The sequence below is a fragment of the Perognathus longimembris genome, chromosome 20 (genome assembly GCF_023159225.1).
Source record: "Perognathus longimembris pacificus isolate PPM17 chromosome 20, ASM2315922v1, whole genome shotgun sequence".
NCBI classification, from domain to species: Eukaryota; Metazoa; Chordata; class Mammalia; order Rodentia; family Heteromyidae; genus Perognathus; species Perognathus longimembris.
In genome coordinates, this window is record NC_063180.1 from 31,538,117 (window position 1) to 31,563,713 (window position 25,597).

General features: G+C 48.3%; 1 protein-coding gene across 1 annotated transcript in view; it reads right to left on the reverse strand.

The window, feature by feature from the left end:
• Abhd2 (abhydrolase domain containing 2, acylglycerol lipase) overlaps positions 1 to 25,597 on the reverse strand; it is a 50,656-nt gene that overhangs the window by 4,815 nt on the left and 20,244 nt on the right. Inside the window, exons 3-7 of the mRNA XM_048329888.1 lie at positions 23,964 to 24,163; positions 10,753 to 10,928; positions 8,972 to 9,139; positions 3,146 to 3,329; positions 779 to 871 (exon numbers count right to left, since the gene is read on the reverse strand). Coding sequence (XP_048185845.1) covers positions 779 to 871; positions 3,146 to 3,329; positions 8,972 to 9,139; positions 10,753 to 10,928; positions 23,964 to 24,157 — 815 coding nt within the window. The 5' untranslated portion in view covers positions 24,158 to 24,163. The remainder of the gene's footprint in view (positions 1 to 778; positions 872 to 3,145; positions 3,330 to 8,971; positions 9,140 to 10,752; positions 10,929 to 23,963; positions 24,164 to 25,597) is intronic.

Below are 25,597 nucleotides of genomic sequence, written 5' to 3' on the forward strand. Positions count from 1 at the left end.
AAATCATCACTGCCGGGCACTGCTTCAGGCACCCAGGGGTTAGCCCAGCAAGGACCAAGTGCGGGGGGGGGGGGGCAGAGTGGGCATGACAAAAATCAGGAGGCCTGACTTTGGAGCTTCCTGTCACCAAGCTGCTTGGTTAGAGCCCAAGGCTACGTGAAAGGGGGGTGACAGGGTCAGGCCACCTCAGGGCTGTTCTAGTGGTTCCTGTCTTGGGCTTAGTGGGAATTAGGTTGGTTTTTGGGGTACCGAGGCTGGAACCCAGTGCACACCACACCATTAGACCTTTTGCTTTATTTATGTATTTATTTATTGGCAAGGGCTTAAGTTTTTGCTTGAGGCTGGTTTAGACTACTTGTGTCTCTTGCACAGCTAGGATTTCAGGAGTGTTCTACTGTGTTCTTTTAGTGGAAATTTTGACTGCAGAAAGTGACTTGGCAAATAGAGAGCTTAGGATGAATTTGTTTCTAAGTCACCAGTGCAGTCAGCAAGTTGGCGCACACCTGCTTTTATTTTAAGTTTTGCTTCTTTTGAAGTAGAGTCTCGATAGTCCAGGCTGGCCTGGAACTAGTACTGTAGGCTAGGCTAGCGTCAGAGGCCAGCCCAGGCAAAAAGCTAGCAAGGTCGGCTGCCAGAGGCATCAGAATGGAGATCTTCCTGCCTCTGGTTCCTGAGTGCTGGGATTGCAGGCATGCACTACCACACATAGGTCTCTCTCTTGCTTTTTTTCATTTTTCTCCTGGAGAATGGTATCCTGGGTGGAGGGGAAGTGTCCTACCTGTGCGAGAGGATGATCTTCTTCATGTTGTCGGCCATGAGGAAGTTGTAGAAGCGCCGGCACTGGTCCCACTGCATGAAGGTCTCCTGGGCCCTGGAAGAGCACAGTGAGAGTGAGGGGCCGCGTGGGGTGTGTAGGCCGCAGGCTGGGAGCGGCCTCTGGGGGCTGATCTTGCTAGCTTTTTGCCTGGGCAGGCCTCAAATTTTGATCCTTTCTATCTCCACCTCTATTTTATCTATGGATAAAATGCTTTTATTTTAGTTACGTACTTATTGGCCCTCTCTGCAATGCAGGCTTTTTGAGGGCTTATTCTGGATGAATCGAATTGATTTTAGCTGCATCCAGTCCAGAAGAGCTCCCTCCTCCCTTCTCTAAGCTTTACAAGGGCAGGACATTCTTCTGCCCCGACAAACCAATGAAGGAACTCATTTTCCTCCCCCTTCCCTGTTTCCCCTCTCTCCTGTCCTGCTACTGTTCAATAGATGAATTTACAACTAAGTATCTTTACCACCGAGTTCCACCTAACTGAGCACACAGACTCCGGGGCTAGTTGGCAGCTGTTTCATCTGGGTCTAGGAGACACCATGTCATTCAGGGGGCATTTGCAGAACCCCTTCAGTGTTCGGCAGGTAGTAAAAAGGTGAGCTGGCCTAGCAACAGCTAGACTTTGTGAACAATAGCAAGTGGGTAGCTGGCTTCTCCAAGCCCTCGATTAACTACAACAAGGCTAGAGGGGAGGGCTGAGATGCCACAGGGAGGGGGTTGTGGAGCAGAAAGGTCTCAGACAACTAATGGCGGGGCGGGGGGGTGGGGCATAACAACCAAGACTCTCAGCAGGGCCCTGCAGAAGAACTGCTCTTCTTCATCTTGGAGAAGAGGATGCAGCCCAGAGGCCCAAGGTGCTCACTGTCCTCAAGTCAAGGGCAGGAAGGAAAAGCTATACTGGTCTAAAGGAAGGGACCATTCTCTGTTCACTCAGCCCATCTGGTTGAGAGGATGGAGCTGAGGTCCATTCATGCTGCTGGGGACCTGCATTTAACTGCACTGCGCATGTGCCATGGCTAACAGCAGATGGCGCTGCTGTAACAGAATGGCATGGAAAAGAGAACCCATTTTGTTAGCTGGGCTAGCAGGAGAACCTAGCGACTCCCACATTGGCCAGCTAGCTGTCAGGTGAGTTCAGAGGCCCCGCACCTGTCTCCCTGTAGGCCCTGACCCTGGATCTGGTGGTAGCCTGGCATTTATTCACCATTTTCTTGGGTGGGGGAGGATGGGAGGAAGGGGTAGTGTTTGAACTCAGATCCTTGCACCTGCTAAGCAGGCTCTACACTACTTGAGCCACTCTACCAGCATTGTATGTTGGTTGTTTCTAATAGGAGCTTGCTGTATGCCCAGGCTGACTTGCACTGTGACCCTCCTTTCTGTGCTTCCCCCACATGGCTGGGTGGCAGGTATGTGTGCCACTGTGTTTGGCCACTGGTCAAGATGGAGTCTCGCTATTTTTTTTTCCATGTTGGCTTCAAGTGGAAGTAATATGTACCTTTAGAAGTAATACAGACTGCCTTTCCAATTAGAAAATGATGAAATATGACTATGCAGTGTGGAAGGTATGGGGGAGGCAAAACTGAAGGGTTCTTATAGTTTTCAAGACTGTACAGTGTTACACGGACCCCAGCAGTTTTCTGTTACTTTCTTGTGGAACTCTGGATCTCTTCAAGAGATCCTGAATAACTAACTGGCCACACCCACGTGTAACAAGAGAGACATTTTCATGAAGGAAAAACGAGTGGATTTGCAGTCTGGAGAAATGTGAGCCTGGTGACTGCAGAGACAGGGAGGGGAGGCAGGCAGGGCAGGTGCCGTGGACGCGCATCACCCTGCTGAGATAGGCAGGGTGTCCTGTTGGCCTGAAGTCTTCCCTAAGGGTCAGGCCCTCTGTGAGGAGGGCTAGGGCAACCGAGATGAATCCTTGAAGCTGAGGGCTACACAGACCCCTTCCCGATGCCATCTGAGACTCCACTGAGGAAGGAGGAAGCGCCCAGCTGTCAGCTCCTGTGTTCTCCCATCAGCCCCTGATGCTGCCCCACCCCTCACAGAGACCCCCAGGAGCAGCAGTGGGCTGATCTAACTGCATATCTGATCCTACAATGACACAGCCACGTGCCCCAGGTTTAATGGTCCCAGAGGACAGCTCCAGTGGATGATTTGGGCCCAACCCAGGTGAGTCTCGGACTCAGAAACTTCCACCTAACCTGCCATGCTGTTTTCCTGTCCCTCAGCTCCAGGTCTTGGGGCATCTCGGAAGGTAAATGCTTACTGAAGAACAGACAATGTGGGAAGAGTGGGTGCAGGCGGTGAGCGACTCACCTCAGTGCACTGTACCCCTGGCACACGCTGACGCAGCACAGAACCTTCTCTTGGTTTGCCTGGGTCTCCCCCAAGTATTTGCACACAATGTTGCCCCCCAGGCTGAAACCCACCACGACGAGCTGGGTCAGAGGATACATCTTCCTGATGTAGTTCACCATGGCTCCGAACTCCCATGTGCAGCCTGTGGGCAAAAGAGTGAGGCCACCTGTTCACTCCAGGGGGAACACAAGCTGGAAGGCAGAGATGAGCTCACATCTGTGTGCTGAGACAGATACAGGCACACACTGATCTGGCTACTTGGGAAAGTTTCCAGATGCCCCAGATCCCAGAGAACCAGGGGCAGGCAGTGCCCATGAGAGGAAGTACCACATATCGAACAGCTTTAGGATGGGTCATGGGCTGGGAATGTGGCCTAGTGGCAAGAGTGCTTGCCTTCTATACATGAAGCCCTCCTGGGTTTGATTCCCCAGCACCACATATATAGAAAACAGCCAGAAGTGGCACCGTGGCTCAAGTGGCAGAGTGCTAGCCTTGAGCAAAAAAGAAGCCAGGGACAGTGTTCTGGCCCTGAGTTCAAGGCCCAGGACTGGCCAAAAAAAACCAAAAACAAAAACAAAAAACAGCATGGGACGGGACATGAGAAACCTGCTTTGATATGGATGGGTATCAACACAAGCATTCTGGATTTGTACAAGGGTTCATACGTGGATGTACATAACAGCAAGGGCAAACCCTTTGGCACTGGCTCCTTGGGCTAGAAACGGGGAGGCCATGCCCATGTGTAGAATGATCCTGGTATCCAGAACAGAAAGGTCTGGAGAGGATGTCAGCTTTGGGGTCCTCTTGCCAGTACTTGGGGAGGGCAGGAGAGATGAACTCCCTCCCAGGGGATGTCCAAGATGCTTGGTAAAACAGGAAAAATGTTCCTGACACAGGGCCAGGGTGCCCAGGGAGGCGGGCTCCTTCAGAAGTACTCGGGGGTGAGGCCCTCTAAATGGAGAGGTTGCTGGGGCCTGGCCTGCCCAAGAGAGGTGATCTCAGCCGGTGTCTGCTGGGATGCTGGTGGAGCCATGTCAGCTCCACCTCTACAGCATTGCTTGAGGTGAGGTCAATGGCTATACCCACGTGAAGGGATTCAGCGCATCCCACAGGCACACTTAGAGATCTTTAGGGGTGTTGGCTAGAGGCCGACCTGCAAGAAGATGGATCTACAATGGAAACAGGAGCTGCTGACCTGGCACCAGCGCAGAGGTATAGAGACCCTGTGAACAGCTCCTTTGCTAACCAGCAAATCACAGGCACTACCTTTAGGGCTTGGGTCAGCTCTACCATCTTCCTTCTGGCCTAAGCCAGGCCAGTACCATCATCTGCCATTCTCGCATGGCCCCATGTGCATAGAATCACCTGGACAGGGTATTAGGAATGAGCATCCCTGTGCCCCACCTGAGAAGCAGATGGCCCAGGGACCTGCATTATTTCTTCTGAGTGGGTAATTGATGTAATGGTGCAGAGTTCAAATAACAAAAGATGCAGTAAGAGGTGTCTCTCCTACCCTTCCTTTTGATGCCAGAGGTGATGTATGCATTGGTTAGTACCTTGCTGGAGCAATTACAGCTAATGGTGCAGGCTCCTGGGGGTGGGAGGCTCTGCTTAATGAAACTAAACATGTCTCATTTGGAGAAAAGGTTGTGCCTGATACTGGACAAGCTGTCTGGTGTTCTGCAAAGAGCTGACACACATGCCTAGAATCCCAGCACTCAGGAGGCTGAGGTGGGAAGATTATGAGTTCAAGGGCAGCCTGGCCTATGTAGTGAGACTCTGTCTTGAAAAAGCAAGAATGCCAGGACTGAAGCTTGGCTCAAGTGATAAAACACTTGCTTAGCAAGTGCAAGGCCCCAAGTTCAAACTCCACTACCATTACTGGGTGAGGTTGTAGGGGAGAGCTGTCACCTGTCCCAGGCAAAGGATGGGAAAAGACCACAGTGTGTCCAGGATCAGCCTTCTGGAAGGCTCAGAGCCCACCTGGGATCTCCACCTGACATTAGCTGCAACCTCTCTTAGTGCCTGGAGCCCCTCCCTAGCTAGACAGTAGTCTAGTCTTAATACTGGGAAGTCGTTAATGAGGATCTATGTGTTTAATCCTTCTGGAATTAGCACCAGTAACAAGATTAGACATTTAATCTTGCAGCAGTGTTTCAAAGACAAAGGCAACATAGGAGATTCTAGCCTGGCTTCTAGACAGAATGGCAGGGTTGTTTGGGAAGGTGACCTGCTGAGAACAGGAAACACTTTTTTTTTTCTTCAAGTCACTAAAGAAAGATAAGGCAAAGGCTTTCTGAAAGCCTTTTTAAAAACCCTTTCTCTAAATGCCACTAACATGACTAAGCAGGCTAAAATATAGGGACCCAGAGACACAGTGTGCCCATGCATGGAGCCTGAATCATCTCTGTGTTCCCCATGCCAGGCATGGGCAGGGCCCTGGGAGGTGCCCGCAAGATGTCATGTGGGTAAGACAGAAGCTTGAGTCAGGTGCCCATGTGACCGGCCAAACTGTTCCACGGAGGTCTATGACACACTCATGGACAGGTGGGTGGCTGGGAGTTGGCAGCCCAGCACTTTCATAGTAAAAACATATTGGTCATTTCTTTCTTTTTTTTTTTTTTTTGCTCAAGGCTAGCACTCTGCCACTTGAGCCACAGGGTCACCTCTGGCTTTTTCTATATATGTGGTGCTGAGGAATTGAACCCAGCACTTCATGTATGAGAGGCAAGCACTTTTTACCACTAGGCCATATCCCCAGCCCCACGTGGGTCCTTTCTTAAAGCCCAGGGAAGCTACTGCTAAGGTGAGTCACACAGGATGAAAATTTCAGAAGGAATCAAGTGACAGCCCCTCTTGGCCCAGCACATTAGCTTGTCTAGCTCTGAAACAAAATGAGAACTTTTAACTTTGTCTCCCCCACTTGCTGGCCTAAACATGGCCTTGCCCTCTTTATTTGTTTTGTTGCCAGTCCTGGGGCTTGGACTCAGGGCCTGAGCACTGTCCTTGGCTTCTTTTTGCTCAAGGCTAGCACTCTGCCACCTGAGCCACAGCACCACTTCTGGCCATTTTCTATATATGTGGTGCTGGGGAATGGAACCCAGGGCTTCATGCATACGAGTCAAGCACTCTTGCCACTAGGCCATATTCCCAGCCCCGCCCTTGCCCTCTTAAGGCTGTAGGCATCCACACTGGGACCTCATCCTACAGAAGCCATGGCTGCCTCATCTCCATCCTGCTCTGGGCCTGTGGGGGTGCGCCCCTCCCTTGCCCCTCAGATGGGGACTGGTAGGAGCCTCCTGAAGGCAGGGACTTATACTCATGCCTGTATTTTCACTCCAGGCCCTACACATGTCTAGATGTCTAGAGCCTCTCCCCTCCCCCCCCACTACTCCCCAACCCAGCTTGTCTGTGTCCCAGAAGCTCAGGATGCTCTTTGGCTTTAAAGTGCATGTGCATCTGACATAAAGCAGTGCCCTCACTCCTTGGAGGAAATAGCAGCACGTGTCTCCTATAGGAGAGGCACTGCAGCTTGCCGATCAGGACATGGCTACTTGGAAGGATGGCTTTTAAAGCGCTTGGTTTGAAACCTGGGTTAAACAGTCCTTGTCTTTGTGACCTGAGTGAGTGAAAACACAACTCAGCCCAGTCTGGCCCTCATTAGTGAGGCTAATGGAAAGCCCCACGATTCCACCAGTGCACAAGGAGCTATTTAGGAAATTCTGGGCAAGACAGATCTGTGGTCAAGCATATCTAATCACATCAGCAAAGCTGGCCAAGGGCACAGGATCAGTGCTTCTGTGGCCTGGAACAGAGTTCCAAAGTGGTAAGTGGGAAAAGATCTTTCCTAGCTTTCTTGGAGGGAGTGAGCAAGCTAGGGGCTCCACACAGGACAGGAAGAACACAAGGTTCCACGCTTGCTTCCGTTTTCTTCCGGGAAGGGCCACTGTATCCAAAAACTGAAGGCTGTTTGCAAGGACTCAGAGCCTGGCCTCGGCTCAGAGCCGTTGTTTGCACAGGGAGTTCTCACCTAACCATCAGGCACACCTGCTTGACAAACATTTGCTTGTGAGGTGTCACCATATGTCCACAACCCCACTTCACGTCTATCACCTAAGGCCTCAGCCTGTCAGCACACAGCAGTCCCTGGCAGAGAAAGAGGGAGGGCCCTTTCCATAGGCACAGGGAGCTGCAGCAGGAAGCAGGAAGACCTTTGTTCTCATGGAGTGGATCTCTAGGATGGACAGACAGCCAGTAAATATGGACACAAATACAAGTTACAAAAGCCAACTCATAGCTTGGAAGATATGAGAAGCACTGGGTAGAATAACGGGGGAGGGACATCACATGGAGGGGGGCAATGAAGGGTTCTTTTGAGAGGATGAGACCCAAATGGCAGGGAAAAGCCTACTGAATGCCACAGAGGGCCTTTCCAGGCAGAACTGGGCAGCTCCGAGACAAGAGGCTCTGGGGTTTCCGGGAACATGGGGACTTCCTAGGCCAGTGGCCAGTACTCCCATCTGCTCAGGGTGGGACAGTACCCAGTGCCTTAGCAATGGTGGCACAAATGGAATGACCATAGGAGGGCAATCTGACAATATGTGCAAATACGCCTAAAAATGTCAACTCTGTAATTCTACTGGAAACCCACTCCAAAGAAGTTATTGAAGAAAAATTCTTTGTACATGGCATTTATAGCATCATTCTTTTGTTTGTTTTTTTCCAGAGCTGAGGACTGAACTCAGGTCCCTGCACTTGCCAGGCAAGTGCTCTTCCGCTGAGCTAAATCCCCAACCCATAGCATCATTCTTAAAATGCAGAAAAACATTAAATAACCCTACATACCATACAAAGAGGACCAGTTACATAAACCATAAGAGCAATAATAGCAATGTGGCTCTTAAATGATTAAATACAGCGACTCTGCAGCTTCATGTTGGTGATTATAAGGTTCTTAAACAAGTCACCATAGATATGTCCACTGAGACTGAAGCGAAATACAAACTGCGAACACATAGATGAAGACAGGGCGGGTGGATGGTAAAAAGTTCAGTTGTTTCCCACTAAAACATACAATTTTTCTGGTTACAAACATTGCAAATGGGGGCTGGGAATATGGCCTAGTGGCAAAAGTGCTTGCCTCGCATACATGAAGCCCTGGGTTCAATTCCCCAGCACCACATATATGGAAAATGGCCAGAAGTGGCGCTGTGGGCCTTGAGCAAAAAGAAGCCAGGGACAGTGCTCGGGCCCTGAGTCCAAGGCACAGGACTGGCAAAAAAAAAAACCAAAAACCAAAAACCAAACATTCCAAATGTTTATGCCTAATTTCATGTGTTTATTATTTCTGGCTGAAGATATCATCTACAGGGAGGACTCACAGGAATCAGGATGGAAGAGTCCTGAGCCTTGGCTCACATAGGACTTCTGGAAGCATCTGCCCAACCATGAGGGCCAACTGTTAACCTCAAGGAATGTGGAGGTACACTTGGGTCTAAGGTAGCAGGTTCCCTCCCCACTGACACGCATGTGCCTTGCTGTACCCTCTCCTGCCAGCCACAGAGTCCTGAGGATGAGTGTCAGATGGCAGAGTGGTGAAGGGCGAGGCTCAGCTGCCAGTCTCCCTGGCTCCAGTCCTCCTCTGGTGCTTACCAGCAGCAGGCCTTGAGAATCCCTTCCCCTACTGTTTCTGGAAGATGGCCAGGAATTGAATACTTAAAATCACAGGGCTCGGCAGGGGTGGCAGGGTACCTCCACAGACACAGGGAAGGGTGCCCTACTTACCATAGGTGAACATGCGTGGCGAGGTTAGCTCGATGTTGGGCAGGGCTCCCAGATGGTTGAGCACCGCACACCGATAGCCGTTTTTCTGGGCGTAGTCCACGAAGGTGCGGATGTACTGCTTCTCACTGTGATTGGCAATTCCAGGGCAGATGACCATGGTGACATCGTCTGCAAGGGGAAGACAAAGGTCCTGAGGGGGTCCATCGACTAAGTCAGCACTGATATTAACATGGAACTGGGTGGTAGGATGAAGGGTGACTTGTTTTTCTTTTTACACGTTCTGTATTATCTCTACTTTCTAAAATGAGGACTTAGTCCTTTGGTAGTCATCATAAGTGGAAGAAAAAGGTGCTTTTCTTAGAGCATTTGGTGGGTGTGGACACTGCCTTCCCTGGAGCCACCTGCCTCAATCTTTTTTGGTACAGGGCTGGTGGAAAGACATCACTACAAGGAAGAGTCAGTTTTTCCCTTTCCAGCCCCACCAGGAGGAGCATGCTGGCCACACTAAACCTTCTGCTTTCATGTGAAAAGAAGTCAAAGAAACAGGAGAAAAAGAAAACAACATTTAATTGAGAATGCTAGAGAAATAAATATTTGAAAGACCAGCTACAAGATTTATAAACACAGTGTGAACAGCTACTCTATTCATCTCTTCATTTCTTTGTGGGTGTTTACTGTGAGTCCCTACTTCTGGACGTAGGGGGCTCCTGAATTCCTGTAGGAGGATGAAACACACACACACACACACACACACACACACACACACACACAAAACTTTAGAGTGGCAGGTGCCAGGAAGAACTGAAGCAGGGGGGCGTGATGGAGCTACCAGGAAGGAAATGCTAGTTGGTAAGGGGATCAGGGGCTCTCTCTCCAGAGTTGACATCTGAGCTGGGACCTAATGACCAGGACAGATAGCTATGTGAAGGTCTGGGGAGAGTAGGGGCATAAGTGAGACTTGAGCAGCTACGCAGCCATTCCTTACTTCAAGTGATTTAGAATGTATTTACTGTATTTCATGCAAATGATTACCACATTCCCCAAACAAACTAGGTGCCTTTGAATAAGCAAAAGACATGGTCTCTTTTCCTAGGAACTGTATTCAAAAGGATGTGGGCATCTAATTCCACTTCCTCAGCTTCCTCGTTATGAAACATTTTATTGTATTACACAGAGCAATGCCAAATGCCAGCAGCAATGGAATTGCCACTGGAAATGGAGTTGTTTCTCTGCAATAGGCATCCCTGACCCATGTGTGGTAAATGTGGCTTTAATATGTCTTTCTTTCCAAGGAAATATACCCACAGGGCACCCAAGGCCTTTGTATGCTCTACTCAGCTGCTTCTCCAAGCTCTGTTTCCCATCAGTGACAGGCTATCTCACAGGGCTGTGAAGGAGACTGAGGCAACAGCACATATGAAACACCTAGAAGAGTCCAGGATAGTCCAGCCTCTGTTCCTCACATTGATGGGCATGTTTCTGCAGGACCTGGGCTCCGTGCTCTCCCTGCTCCCTTTAAATGAGGTTTCTGGATTTCCCACGTGCATCATAAAACTGTTCTCCACAGTTTCCTTGAGATCTCTGTGCAGGATTCTCTCCATGAACCGGCAGGCCCACGCTAGATTGAACCTTTGCAGACTTGGATCTAATCTCAGCAGATTTCCAGATGTCATCCAGATGATGTCCTGGATACCACGTGATGGGAGGGTGGCATTTCCACCATGCCCCGCCCACTCCTGCTCTTTGAGTGATGGCCCAATGCACACCCTGAATGAACTCACCTCCGATACAGTGCTCAGCCAAGGGCTCAAAGAGGTCGAATGTAGATGTGGCCCCATCAGACATGGTGATGAACTTGCGGTGTCCATAAGGATGTGGTGACCTCACCCTCCCCATCTTCCCATACAGGGCCGTCTGGATGTGTCCACTCTTCCCCCAGATCAATGGTGGAATGTATCTGAGAAGGAAGGAGAGAAGAGGTCAGTCTCCTCAAGCTCCTTGAACACTCTACACAGTAGGAATAAACACAAACGTGACATATTGCCTTACATCTGGGTCACGCCTTCCCCTTTTACTTCATATATTATTACATCCTTCATGAAGTGAGCTAACATACTCATCTAGACAGGATTTCAAAGTTTGGGTGGTAAGTACGATAACCCCGGTGATCTCCAAGACAAAACAGCAAGCAAGCAATATATTTTGAATACATTCTAACTTGACAGAGCTGGCCTCATTAGCATCAAATGAGCAAATGTATATAAAATAGCTACTGAGTGTCTACAAGCTGTAAATTCTCACTTCTTTCTCTTTCGCTAATGAGAGGCCACAGCTGCAGTGTTTACCCCATTAGCCAAAAAACTGCTGCGCTCAGCTACATCCAGAAGGGCTGCAGACTCTTCCAAAAGCCTGCCAATATCTTGGGGTGTAGGGCAGGGGAGCGCCACTGTACACCCGAGAGAACGTGCTAGAAGGGCAGAGCAGCATGACTGGTGGGTTAGGAAGGATGAAGCCTGGAAAGCCCCTAGGCAAGCCATGCAGCCTCCTTCCTTGCCACTGGCCTGTGACATCATCAAGTGACTCCAAGCTTTGGAAGAGAACACCCAGATCACAACCTAGTCAGTGATGGGAAAAAGGGGTGCTCCAAGTCACAAGGAGGAAGCGGTGATGGTTTGTGGCCAGAGTACAAGACCACCCCACTTATGCTGACTGACGAGGGCTTCTCTCCCACATGGCTTTTGGTTGGCCAGGATGTGTTCTACATATAAAGAGCCCCAGAATATACCACAGCCATGGCCTCAAGCACTCCTCCCTGTATGTGTCACAGCAGTGTTTGTTAACAACTTACCTTAACCTACTTGCCAGCTCAGGCCTGACATTTCCCTTGGGTCTGGAACATTCAGAAACTCTTTCATTCATTCTTTTTGTCTGCAGGCACATAACTTACATCTACCCAAACTTAAGAGAAGGGATGTTGCCATGGTAAGCCAGGTCCCAGACAAGCTTCCTCTGAGGGGTGGGGATGAGAGGAAGAATATTTTTTTAAGACTGAAAAGCCACTTGCCAGCTCACCATGACAGGTGCAGCTGTCAGCACAGAAGCCACACCTTTGGAGAGCAGACGAAGGTGTTTATAGGAGCTGCCTGGATTATAACAGTAACAAAACACAACCTTATAAAAATGGTGTTCATTGCAGGCGAGGCCCAGAATTCTAAAGGTGGAGACAGGAGGATGAAGAGTTTGGGGCCAACTTTTTTTTTTTTTAAGATCTTGTCTCAACAAAACAAAACAAAAAAATGATGTATGTTGATTAAAAAAAAGTTAAGAAACAACAAAGATATACATACATACATAATTTTAAAAATAGTGTGTACCACGGTAACATGAATTTGGCTATTATGTGACTAGTACTTGACAACTTCCTTTTTCTGGCCCATTCAACCCCCTTCTCACACAGAGAAGGAGTAAACCCCTCCACGGCATGTGTCATGTCATCAAAGAAGGGAAAGGTGGAATTCCCTCTGTCCTAGGAGATGAGCTTGCCATCCTTCCATAGCAAGCAGTCCATCTGTTCCCTGAGTGATCACATGTGCATGTATGTGTGTGAACACATGTGCACGCATGTCCTTGCACTCTTATGTTAGGAAATGACTGCCTCAGAATCACTCAGACTTTCTCTGTTCAATGTACGGTCAATTGTGCACAGCAGACATCTTTCAATCTTTATGATATCACCACCTACTGATAAAACACTGTTTTTAATTAACTTCACAATAACACCACAGCAGCATTTATAAAACTCAACTTTAGGAATGCATTTACTCAAGTGGGGTATAGTAGATGTTTTCCTGTTTATATAACTTATCTACAGGCCACAAGAAATGTCATGGCTTTCTTTGCGTTTTGCAGAGTGCTGGTTTGACACACTGACTTGCACATGGACACGTTTTAAAGGCCATTATGAGTACGGGAGGCCTTTAGGTATGCTTTGCTGATTCTGAGAGCAGGAAGGATGCTCTCTGCTTCTTTACCAGTCCACACACCAGGCTGTCTGTCCGATGTGCCTAATAAATGTTTGTTACTAAGAAATAATCTAAACCACCACAAAACATAAAGGCCGGCCTATCTTTCTCTGCTGGAGCCTATTTATAACCAACATCTGGCTTTACGAACACAGCTGCCCAATGGGAAAGACAGCAAGGGAAAACCTGCCTCTCCCTCCACCCACGTCCCCAGACACATGAATGCACACATGGCTCTGGGCAGATCACACATGCGCGGACACACACAGCCTCTGGGCAGATGGATTAGGGACAAGATGGATGCTGGATTCTAGAAACAGAGGTGAAAAAGAAAAGTCAACTTAAGCTTCTCTTTGTTCTAAACCAGTGGGTAACCACTTCTTCCTTAGGGGACCTGATCCTCAGTTGCAAATCAAGCTACTTTATAGCTAGTGGCACATCCAGCTTCTGCCAAGTAAGTGCAAGATCTGGCACGTGGTAGGTGTCTAAAATACATTATCTGAGGTTGAATCCTCATGGCCCTGTCCTTCGGGGCACCACGTGCCCATCAGTAGCTATGCCTTGGCACTTTTGGTTTCTCTTGGAAAGGACACATTGTTAAAGCAACAAAACCTAGGTGTGACTACCAAGTAAAGAAGAGAATCAAGACTGAGATAGTGGGCGTTCACAAATGGAGGACAGGATGGGGAGCAGGGCAGAAAGATCTGCCGGGTCCAGGAGGGAAGCAAGGGCTGTGCTCTTTATCCAGTCAGGAGGACCCCACCACACACACGGGGGTCAACTCCCAGGAGCTATGTGTTAGATGTAAGAAAAACAGACCTGGATTGCCTGGTGCCATGCAGCCAGGATTAGAGGCCAGGCCTCTGACTCAGTCCAGAACTTCCCTTACTAGGCCACACTCAAGGAACCCCAGTTCTCCCGCACAGAAGTCAAGTGAACAAACATGTCTTTTGATTTTTGGTGGTCCTGGGGTTTGATCTTAGGGCCTTATGCTTGCTAGGAAAGTGCTCTACTATTTGAACGCTGCTCCTAGCCCTTTTTGTTTTTGCTTTTTGGAAAGTGTCTTACTTTCACCCAGGCTATCCTGGGCTGTGACCATCCTATTTATGCTTCCGGTGTAGCTGGGATGACAGGAATGCTGTTGAGCCTGGCTATTGGATAAGATAGGGTCTTGCTAACGTTTTGCTCTGGCTGTCCTCAAACTATGATTCTTCTGATCTCTACCTCCCTTGCACCTAGGATTACAGGGGTGATCTAAAGATTAAAAACAAATCTTTGTATAATTTTTTCTTCTGTCTGATCAGTTATCACAATGTTCTGTTAAATCATGTTTGTCCAGATGATTGACTGTATTTATTGGAACTTCTCTATGGTGTTCATGGAGAGATTGAACAGAGAGCCACTTCTCTGCTTTTATAAGCTTTTCATGACTATCACTGTCTTCTGATACTTCTAGAAGGTAGTTATTTGAATATTCACATGTAGGTATTTCTAAAAGAAGGCCAGAATGTTAATAAAAGCATCTTTGGTCTGTCCCTGAAGATAATGAGACCTCAGAGAGTAAGAAGAACAAGAGCAAGGGGGAATGCAGGCGCTTCCAGAAAGGTGACAGGTGTCTGATTTGGGAGAGTGTTTCATCCTGCTTTAATCTGTGCCTGACTCACCAAGCTGAGCACGGTTCTGGGTGCTGAGAGCAACACTTGGTCTGAAAATGAGCTGGCCTTCCTCTGTGTGGGAGGCCAGGAGGCCAGGGAGAAGCAGAGCCTTTTACTTTTAGGGGAACATCTTGTACCTACTTTTCCTGGGCCCTGACCTGCCAGAGCTCCCCACCAAAGGCCAGAAATCCAGGACCATAGTGGTTCCTGCCACTTTCCTGTACCAGAACTGGCTGACATGGAGCCAGGAGGTCAACAGTAAGGCCTCACCCTGCACGGCTAGCAGCCCTGCAGGGGTGGCAAGGCCGAGGTGGTGAAGGACTTCATCAAGAGCTTCAGGAACAAACAAATAAGTTGGGCCTTGAATCTCATGGGCAGCTTCCCAAATGGCCATCAATAAGCACAGCTGAAGTTCGCTCTGAACACAGCCTTCCCCGGACCACAGGCAGACACTCCACAGCTGCCACACTCACGTGTACACGGCTACCACTCCATGTTCTATTCTTGATCTGCAGGAAAATTCCAGGGCAGAGGCAGACCATTCTGCGCCTGCCCGAAATGACCAAGAGTGGCCTGAGGAAACCAGACAGAAGTCTCGTCCTTGAACTTGCTTTTGAAGTCCAGGATGGTGGGGGAGTGGGGGCAGCTGGACAGAGCCTGCCAGTCTCCAACTCCTCTTGCATCCTGGGCACGCTATTGGACAGAGACTTTAAAGAGAGCAATGATACCACTTTAAATGAAACTGCCTTTTTTTTTCTCTAAGGAAAACAACTTGGGTTTTTAAAATTGAAAGAAAACCAGAGAAAATTTATTTAAAGGTGATGCTTTTGGTAATGAAATCAATTAAAAGAACAACATTTTTAAAGAACACCAACCACTCTATAGAAAATCATGATACCTGGGCGCAGGTGGCTCATGCCTGTAATCCGAGCTACTCAGGAGGCTGGGCTCTGATGAAGATTGTGGTTCAAAGCCATCTCAGGTAGGAAAGTCTATGAGACTCTTTATTTCCAATTAACCACCAGAAAACTGAAAGTGGTGCTATAGATCAAAGTGGTAGAGCGCTAACCTTGAGTGGAAAAGCTCTGAGACGCACCCGGGTCCTGAGCTCAAGCACTACAACTGACTGACAAAAAACAACAAAACAAAACAAAATAACAAACCCGCTTCCTGTCCCAGACCAGGCCCGAGGGCTGGCCAGTGTGTCTGTATAGAGGTGTGTGGCCCCTCACCTGCCGTGGACACTGTGGTTTACTGACAAATGTCATCCACTGCAGGACCAATAGTGCAAATAGCTCGCTAATCAAGGAGGAGTGCCCCAACCTTAGGAGGATGTACTGAAGCAAATCCACTGATCCTCCTAGCGTCATCTCTCCAACTGCAAATCTATGGAGTCAAAGACCTGCCCACACTGACCAAATAGGACATTGTTGACCCAAAGTACACAAAACAACTCTGTCTTGCTCCTGTGTCCCCCATGACCTCTCCTGCAGGCAGGAGACATGCACAGCGCCAGTGGGCTGCCCTTGTCTGACCCAGGGCTGGCTTTGGCCAATTTCCAGCACAAGGCTACCTCACTCTGTCAGGCAGGGCAGAGGAGAAAAGATAAGGACTTGAAAAATCCCCCAAGACTGGCCTCAATTCCTTGTGGGGAACTGGAGGAGCTACATGCAAGCTACTGAATTCTCCACCTGGCAGGTTCTTAAGAGAACACTTTAATTAAGAGATTCCTGCACGAAGTCAATGTTGACACTTGACATCAGCACCTTGCCTTCCTTCAATGTGCAGAAAATAATTTCTAAAGTGACAAGCAATGAGGTTGGGGGGGGAACTCAGGTGTTCTTAAAATATTTAATAAAAATGATGCTGCTTTTGTCAGTAATTATATAGATCATTATTAATAAGCCACGCTCCAAACCTGACTCTTTGTGTTCCCTGAGTTTTCAGTCATGATACAGGAGATTAAGAGGGAAACCTGAGGAAGCTCTTGGGGCTTGAGTGACTTGAAGAAATGAACTTGGACTGGAAAACTTGGCATCACAAACCATCGATACTCCCTAGGTTAGCTATAAACTATGGGGGTTTTTGTTTTTTGTTTTTGGTCTGTTGTGGGGTTTGAACTCTGGGCCTGGGCGTTGTCACTCAGCTCTTCAGCTCAAGGCTAGTGCTCTATCACTTGAGTCACTGCACTACTTCCGGTTTTCTGGTTAACTGGAAATTAGAGTCTCACGGACTTTCCAGCCCAGGATGGCTTTGAACCACAATCCTCAGATCTCAGCCTCCCAAGTAGGTAGGATGAGCCACTGGTGCCTGGCTTACCTACAAACTTAATGAGAGGATTTTTATATTTGAACTTAAACACTCCAAAGTTGGTACTGAAAAATGAACTTAGCTGTCATAGCCAAGGCAATTATGAAAAAGAGTGCTTGAGGAAGCCTGCACTGCCCACTGCCTGAACATGGACTCTAACAGTACAATCTGCTGGTGGCCTGTGTTCAGGATCACCAGCATAAAAGGCTGGAACCATGCCTATGTACATCCAGGAGGTTTAGATGGGGGAATTTGTAGCACTTGAATAAATGGGGTGAAGAAGGCAAAATAAAAGGCCATGAAGAAAGAAAAGAAAGAAGCTGCACGTCACATCAAGATAAACTCCAGCAAGATCAAACATTGCAAATGAAAAATGACATCCAGCATGTGCTGGAAAATAAGGTAACTAATTCTGTATTAATGATCTTTCTGAGGAACATCCTAAACCTAGAAATGATAAGAGATGTTTGATTATGCATACATTAAAACCAAAACAAACAAACAAAACCCTCCACCTTCCACATGGCAAATACTACCATGGGCAAAGTCAAAAGACAAATGACAAACCAGGAACAAATATTTGCAATTCCTATCGCAAAGGACTCCTTTATTTCCCTGGTGTACACAGAGCTCTGGCAAATAACCAGAAAACAGGCTAGTGACTGTGAGCTCCATGGCCGGGGGTATCCATGGACACTTACCAAAAAGGAAAGAAAAATATCTTTCAGAGGTATAAAAAAGTGCACAGCCTCTTTCATCAAAGAAATACCAATTAAAATCACAGTGAGTAAACATTCCTCAGCCACCAGCTAGGCCGCCATAGACAAGCAGAAGACCCTCCTCCCCAACGTGAGCAGGTTTGGGGACATGGGAGCAACCACATAGTGCCGGCGGGAGAGGCTTGAGGACGATGGCCAGCAAAACGTTCCACACCTTCCTCCAATCTAGTTGCTTTCACACCAACATGGGTGCATCAAGATGGAAGCACAAAATGATTGGAAGGGCACAGGGAAAAACAGGATTAGAAAGAGGGCAAGCGGCTCCTCTGGAGGCATCTCTAAGAGATGTTGTGAAGAAGATGGCAGGCTAAAGCTAAGGGCCTCCCCCGGCAGCAAGGGCAACAAGATCAGAGACCCGACTGCCTTGAGAAACTACTGGGAAGTAAGTGAGCCCTGCTTCTCAGAAGGACCTGAACAGAAAGGAAGGCGGAGGCGCAGCGGGCTCAACAGGAGGCACACAGCTCCTAGAACTACACAGAACCGCACAGAAGCCGCTGTTGGTGACTGTTCGGCTCCTTGGGCCCCAGCTGGGTCAGCCCTGAGGGTAGCAGCGCTCTCCTGAGGCAAGGGAGCAAACAGGTGCTCAAGCGGTCAACAACTCTACCATTGAGAGAAGTCAGGCCAGCTGAGGCACCCGACTCCGCCATACAGTAAACATATTCTCGAAAGTTCCTTCACCAGAAAAGGCAAAAGCCAAGGTAAGTGGAAGCTGCGAGTGAGCCTTGTGCTCCCACTGCTTCCTGTTGCCACACCTGTACCTGTGCAAGCAGGGCTGGGTGGCATCTCTGTTCTGTCTGTGGCACTATTCTTTCTCCACAGCTTGGCGGCCTTGTCACTAAGCCACCAGAGACTCAGCCCTTTCCTCTGGTGCCCCAGACCATTTCAGTACCCAGCAGACCCCTGGCTTCCCAGGTATGCTCAGGAGACTGCCTCCTCATCCCCTTTCTGGGGATCCGAGACCTCCCACAGACCCAGGACTCTTGGCTACAACCAGATGCCTCTTGTCACCAGATCATGGCACAGGAACGGGGCCAAGAACCAATTATGGAACCAAAACAAGTGGTTTGCATCACTAGCAAACAAAATCAAAGAGCACAGCGACCAAAGGGCAGACTGCGTGGCAGGTCTACATGCCAGGTAAACAGCACCAAGTCTACATCTAGGAATGAAAAGACATGGCCAAGGTTGAGCCAAATGAACATCATGGAACTGGGGGACAGAATGAGACAGGAAGAGGGCAAAGCAGTCACTTCCTTACCTTGGTGACTAGTTCAACAGCGCATAGGACAACAGGACAAACATGAAGGGGTATAGAGTGTCAGCTTGCAAGGCAAAGCCAGTGCTCCACCTGCCAACTGCTCCAATGTCCAGTTCAATAGTTCATGCCCTCACTGGCCTTGGTTGCCTTCTCACATGCTGCAGTGCCAGGACACGGGTCCAGAGCTATCTGAGCTTGGGGCCACACAAGGTCTCCTCACCCAAGTCACCAAAAGGACCATCTCTCCCACTCTCCCTGCCCTCCTTTGTCCCTAAGAAAAAAATCACTATTCTGACATTAAATTACAGATACCAGCATGCACTGTTTCTGGGTGAAGCAAACACAGAAATTTCTGACAATCCCTTTCTCCAGCCTCCAGAAGACAGCTGAGGGTAAGGAGAGAAGTTATTGTATATATTTGTCATTTAGGAGAAGGTCTTGAGGAGTGGAGAGGGGACATCAGTAGAAATGAGCAGAAATGAGATGGGCTAGGATATGGCCTAGTGGTAAAGTGCTTGCCTAGCATACATGAAACCCTGGGTTCGATTCCTCAGCACCACATATAGAGAAAAAGCTAGAAGTGGCGCCTGTGGCTCAAGTGGTAGAGTGCTAGCCTTGGGCATAAAGAAGCCAAGGACAGTGCTCAGGCCCTGAGTTCAAGCCCCAGGACTGGCAAAGACAAACAAACAAACAAAGTAGAAATGAGAGAAGAAGCATCGTGTTACATGTGAGGAGGAGAGTGTGGTGGAGTGAACAGACTAGAAGAACAGGTGATTAAATATTGCTAATTAATTACCAAAATACATATGCATTTATTCACAGAGAAGGATCTTTATTTATTCAATTGCCAAGAAAGGAAAATTCTATATTGTTATGCTTCATCTCCAATTTTATAAAGGAATTTTATGGAATGTCTCACTTTGGATTAACATGGACTTCCTGTTCAAGCTGGTGGGATGTGACTGGACACACCAATTTGGGCTCTGGCCAGGAGGATTTGGTGCCACCCATTACAGGAAAGTCAAGTTCATTGTGGGAATGGCAGGAGGAGACATTGGAAAGATGGAAAATCCCACTGCTTTGCTGTTTCTCCTGAGCACCTGCCTTCCTGGGAGGCCACAGCTGGCTCTCGATCACACTGGCCATCAGATAAGGTTTCCCAAGTGTTTCAAATGCCAGACTTTTTAAATGACTTCTTAGAAGTCAAGTAGCCCAGCTTGATGTCCGGCTGACCACACCAGCCCCCCCAAGTCTTCACTTTATGATTAGAAACTAACATGGGTTGAAGATTTAGGATGGTCCCCTGCCGTCACATGGCTGAATTATGTCCCTCTTCATGGGGGAGAAAGCAGGAGACACTGTCTCAACAATACCCAAAGCAAAAGCACTGGGGGATATGGTGCAAGTAGCAGAGCACTCACCAAACAGGCCTGAGGCCCTGAGTTCAAACCTCAGCATGCCAACACCAAAAGCAACAACAAAAACCCAGGAGGACTTAGGATATAGCTCAGGGCTAGAGCACCTGCCTCGCTTTGGGACTGATCTCCAGCACCACCTTGTTGTCTGTAGATAAAGACAGAAGCAAAGAACACAGAGATACCCATGGTAGCAGGGGTACTTTATCTCTGGTTGGGAAAATGGTAGGGTTTTTTTCTGTGCCTTGTTTTCTATTTTTTTAAACTGAGTATGCATTACAATTTTTATTCCAAAAACAAGCATTGACTGCTACTGTCTAGATTTTTTGGGAGGGGGATGGTTTCTAACTGAGCTTTGGTTTGCTTATTTCACTAAAAGCAAACACTTGTTATGAACAAAAATATGCATCACTAGGTAAATATTGGCCTGTTGCTAAGTGAACAAGAAGCACTTTACTCACCAACGTAAAACTTCAGACATTCACATATAAAAGGTGCATTTTCGGATGAGTCTTTGAGCCAATTATCTTAAAAGAGGTTTAAAAACTGACTTTAATGCTGAAAGAGAAAAACATCCCCATTTCATAGCAAGCACTGAGAGTTCACCTTTCATCCACATGTTTCCTCCCCCGGAACAGAAGGAGGCTCTGTTCTGATTTGCACAAGTCACGGTAAGCATTTTCTGACAGCCAGGGGTACAGAGCAATCCCAGCAATCCTAGCTGCTAGCAGGAAATCAGCTAACTGAGATTTCCAGCCAAGGCCAGGGCTGGAGTGGCGGGGAGGTGAAGGGGCTGCTGCAGGCAACCTTCCTCCAAGGAAAGTTCTTTGAAAGCTAGAAGATGCCCTGTCACCCTGTCAGTGTTACCAAGTTTCCTGCTCTGGGTTTCAAATAAGCGAGACCATTATGAAAATGTGATCCAGACGAAACATCAGAGTACAGTGGCTTCCCCCAGAGGGGGGGAATTAGAGGTCATGTGGGAATTGAAAGCATTTGGGTGGGTGGGGAGGTGTCAGTCCTGCTAATGACCCTCCTAGTGGGTAGCCTTTTCCTGCTCAATGTCTCACCTGACAGAATGTCCCTTGCACTACCCCATGAATAAGAAGGGAGAAGTTACTTGTTTAGGCTTTTTCCTCCCTGACATCCCTAGTGCCCTCCCAACCTCCAAGTCACTAAGAGAACCAGGTGTCAGAGTGTCAGACTCAATGCAGTCACATAGGCAAAGAGGAATCTGAGAGGAGCCTGTTACTGCACTGCAGAAACACATACAGCAACCCTGGGATTTGACTCTGTCAGACATAAGGGTCCAGAGAAGAGTCGGGGAAAGGATCCTTCTACTCTCCTGGGTGCCGGTGGCTCACGCCTGTCATCCTAGCTACTCAGGAGGCAGAGATCTGAGGATCACAGTTCAAAGCTAGCCCGGGCAGGAAAATCCATGAAACTCTTAACACTAATGAACCTCCAGAAAACCAGAAGTGGTGCTGTGGCTCAAAGTGGCAGAGTGTTAGCCTTGAGCAAAAGAGCTCAGGGACAGAGGCTGGGAATGTGGCTTAATGGTAGAGTGCTTGCCTAGCATGTATGAAGGTTCAATTCCTCAGTACTATATAAACAGAAAAGGCCAGACGTGGCACTGTGGCTCAAATGGTAGAGCACTAGCCTTGAGCAAAAGAAGCTCAGGGACAGTGGCCAGGCCCTGAGTTCAAGCCCCAAGACTGGCAAAAAAAAATGTTCAGGGTCAGGCCTAAGCCCTGAGTTCAAGCCCTATGATTGACCAAGAAAAGAAAAGAAGAAGGAGAAAGATGAGAAGCAGAAGGAGAAGAAGAAGAATCATCCTTCTGCCCTCATCATTTTTCATGTTCCAGGTAGAGGGCTGCAGGCTGGGAATTCTGCTGCTGTAGGAGGCAGGTCCATCCATAATGGGAGGGCTAGGAAGCAGTTTCTTTCTTTTTTTTTTTTAATTTAATTTATTAATTGAACACAAATTTTTTGACAAGGTGTTGTGCAAAAAGAATACAGTTACATAGTAAGGCAGTGTGTACATTTCTTGTGATATCTTACACCCTGTTTTTCTTTCCCTTCTCTAGGTCAGGAAGACATATATACAATAAACAATGTATCAAGAACATATACAGTAGCCACGTGGCCAAGCCCAAGAAAATTCGCCTAGGGCTTTAAATGTAATGTCGATATTAGGCAATATGTTGACAGTAGTCTTATATGAACGTACATACATAGCTTTTGAGCTATTGTATTCCACTGAGAGGTCAATTTTTGACCTTTATATGTTGAGTAATCGTTTGGTTTTAGTTACATACTGTTGGGTCGCTGCCCCAATCCTGTGGGAAATACTCTTTGACAAGCAGTTTTTTATTTCACAGACCTGGTCTCCTACTGTCTCTCCGTCTCCCTTTCTTTTTTTTTTTTTTTTTTTGGCCAGTCCTGGGGTTTGGACTCTAGGCCTGAGCACTGTCCCTGGCTTCTTTTTGCTCAAGGCCAGCACTCTGCCACTTGAGCCACAGCGCCACTTCTGGCCATTTTCTGTATATGTGGTGCTGGGGAATCGAACCCAGGGCCTCATGTATATGAGGCAGGCACTCTTGCCACTAGGCCATATCCCCAGCCCCTCCGTCTCCCTTTCTTTTTCTTTCTTTTTTTTTTTTTTTTTGCCAGTCCTGGGCCTTGGACTCAGGGCCTGAGCACTGTCCCTGGCTTCTTCCCGCTCAAGGCTAGCACTCTGCCACTTGAGCCACAGCGCCGCTTCTGGCCGTTTTCTGTATATGTGGTGCTGGGGAATCGAACCTAGGGCCTCATGTATCCGAGGCAGGCACTCTTGCCACTAGGCTATATCCCCAGCCCCCGTCTCCCTTTCTTAACAGTCATATATCAGGGAGAACATGCCCCTTTGTTTTCTGTGTTCTAGGCTTGTCTTGCTCAACATTATTTGTTCAAGTTCTGACCATTTCCCTGCGAATAACAATATTTCACCATTCCTAATCGCTATGTAGTATTCCATTGTATATAGGTACCATATTTTTTGGATCCATTCATCTGTGGAGGGGCTTCTGGGTTGTTTCCATATTTTGGCTATTGTGAATTGTGCCGTGATAAACATGGAAGTACAAATGTCTTTTTGATATCTTGGGACTTGCTGTTTAGGATAGATGCCTAGGAGTGGTATGGCTGGGTCATAGGGTAGGTCTATATTGAGCTTTTTGAGAAACCTCCATACTGTTCTCCAAAGTGGTTGTATGGGAAGCAGTTTCTGAGGAACTTGTCTTTTTGTACTTCAAATTCCTCCATCAACCTCAGCTCTGCCTTTAACCTAGGCCCTCTCCACCCTTCTCATCCAGGATGGGGCCAGGGACTAGAGGATTGGTGCTGATGCACATGCATGGGCTCAGGGAGATGCTCACATCCAACTACACCTGGCCTGGAGCCCCAAGGACATAGGACCACACATTCCTCCACAGCAGGTCGTGACAGAGGTCATCTCAACACAAGTTCCCTGGCTCCAGGTCAGCACCTTAGGATGACGGAGAGAGCATGTACTCACTCTTTGGTTAGAAGAGGACAAGACTTGAGCAGAAACCGCGAGAGCCCTGAGTCCTGGAAGTAGAGGTCAGGTGGGGCGGTGGGGCTCTTCAGGTTCAAACAGCGGACGATCACATACAGCACGGCGGCCACGGCAGCCAGCTTCACCCCATCAAACACAGCCGGGAGCTCGGGGGTCTCCAGCATAGCATTCATCTTGATCTAGGGAGCAGAGGCACATGTCTGGGGTTACAAACGCAGTAAGGCGGGGTGGAACCCACTATCTGCATGTTCTGCTGTGGGCATGTGCCAGGTGTGCATCAGGCAGAGAGCGTCGGCGGCTGACAGCACAGATCCCCAGGCAACACCCCATCACAAACCCACAGCCCCCCACACTGACAGCCCAGGGAGGGCGTTGTTGACGCTCGACTCTCATGAACATTTTGGAGATAAGTACATTTGGAGTTGGATGCCGGTGTCAACCTAGCTACGTGGGAAGCCGAGATCAGGAGGCTGGAGGTTCCAAGCCAACCTAGGCAGAAAAGTCTGTGAGACTCCATCTCAACAGAGGAAGCTGGGCATAGCGATGTCGTCCCAACTGAGGTGGGGGGGAGGCAGGGGAGCAGAGAGAAAAATAGTTAAGATTGTGGTCTACTCCCAGGCAGGAACAAAGAGGCTAATCTGAATAATAGCCAGCAAAAAACAGGGCTGGAGGGGGCTGGGAATATGGCCTAGTGGCAAGAGTGCTTGCCTCCTACACATGAAGCTCTTGGTTCGATTCCCCGGCACCACATATATGGAAAACGGCCAGAAGGGGCGCTGTGGCTCAGGTGGCAGAGTGCTAGCCTTGAGCGGGAAGAAGCCAGGGACGGTGCTCAGGCCCTGAGTCCAAGGCCCAGGACTGGCCAAAAACAAAACAAAAAAACAGGACTGGAGTTGTGGTTCAGCAGTAGGGTATCTGTGTAACAAGCAAAAGCTCTGAGTTCAAACTCCATTATGGTAAAAAAGAAACATAAAAAAAAACATCCTTTTGAGAATGGGAAAAACAAGACTAGTCACAAAGGCAGGGGCAGGCTTTGATTGTCCTAACTGGTTGCCCCAATCTCTCTGCAAACTTCATCCCCATCTGTGTGTGCTAAGTGCTGTGGGACAGGAATGTGGACGGGGCTGCAGGGGTCCTGAGTGTGTCTGTGCTGTCTGCTGGCCCCAGCTCTCTATTTTCAGAGCAGGCTGGATAAAGCTACCTACTTAAGCCCCAGCCATCTGCCCCTCAGAGTCCCTGGCACCTTTGTTGAGATTCAACCCAAGCTGGGGCAGTCCTGGTACCTGGGGCTTTTGTGCCATGTGAAATGGAGCTTGCCGATTTTCTTTTTCTTCTAGACAGTACCTGATGTAGCCATTAGTCCAAAAGTAGGCTAAGGGTAATAGGTCAAGTTTAGCCACCAGACCAAAACTCAAAATTGCAGTACAGGAAATACATATGCATATTTGTTTTCTCCCAAGCTATCCTAATTTTTCATCTTTTGATGTAGATTTACACACACACACACACACTTTCCAAATATCATCAACAACAAATGCAGCAGTAACCAAAATCCAGCAGTTTCCCCACTGTCACCAGCATGCCAGGACATCAGCTGCTGTCTTCAGAACTAG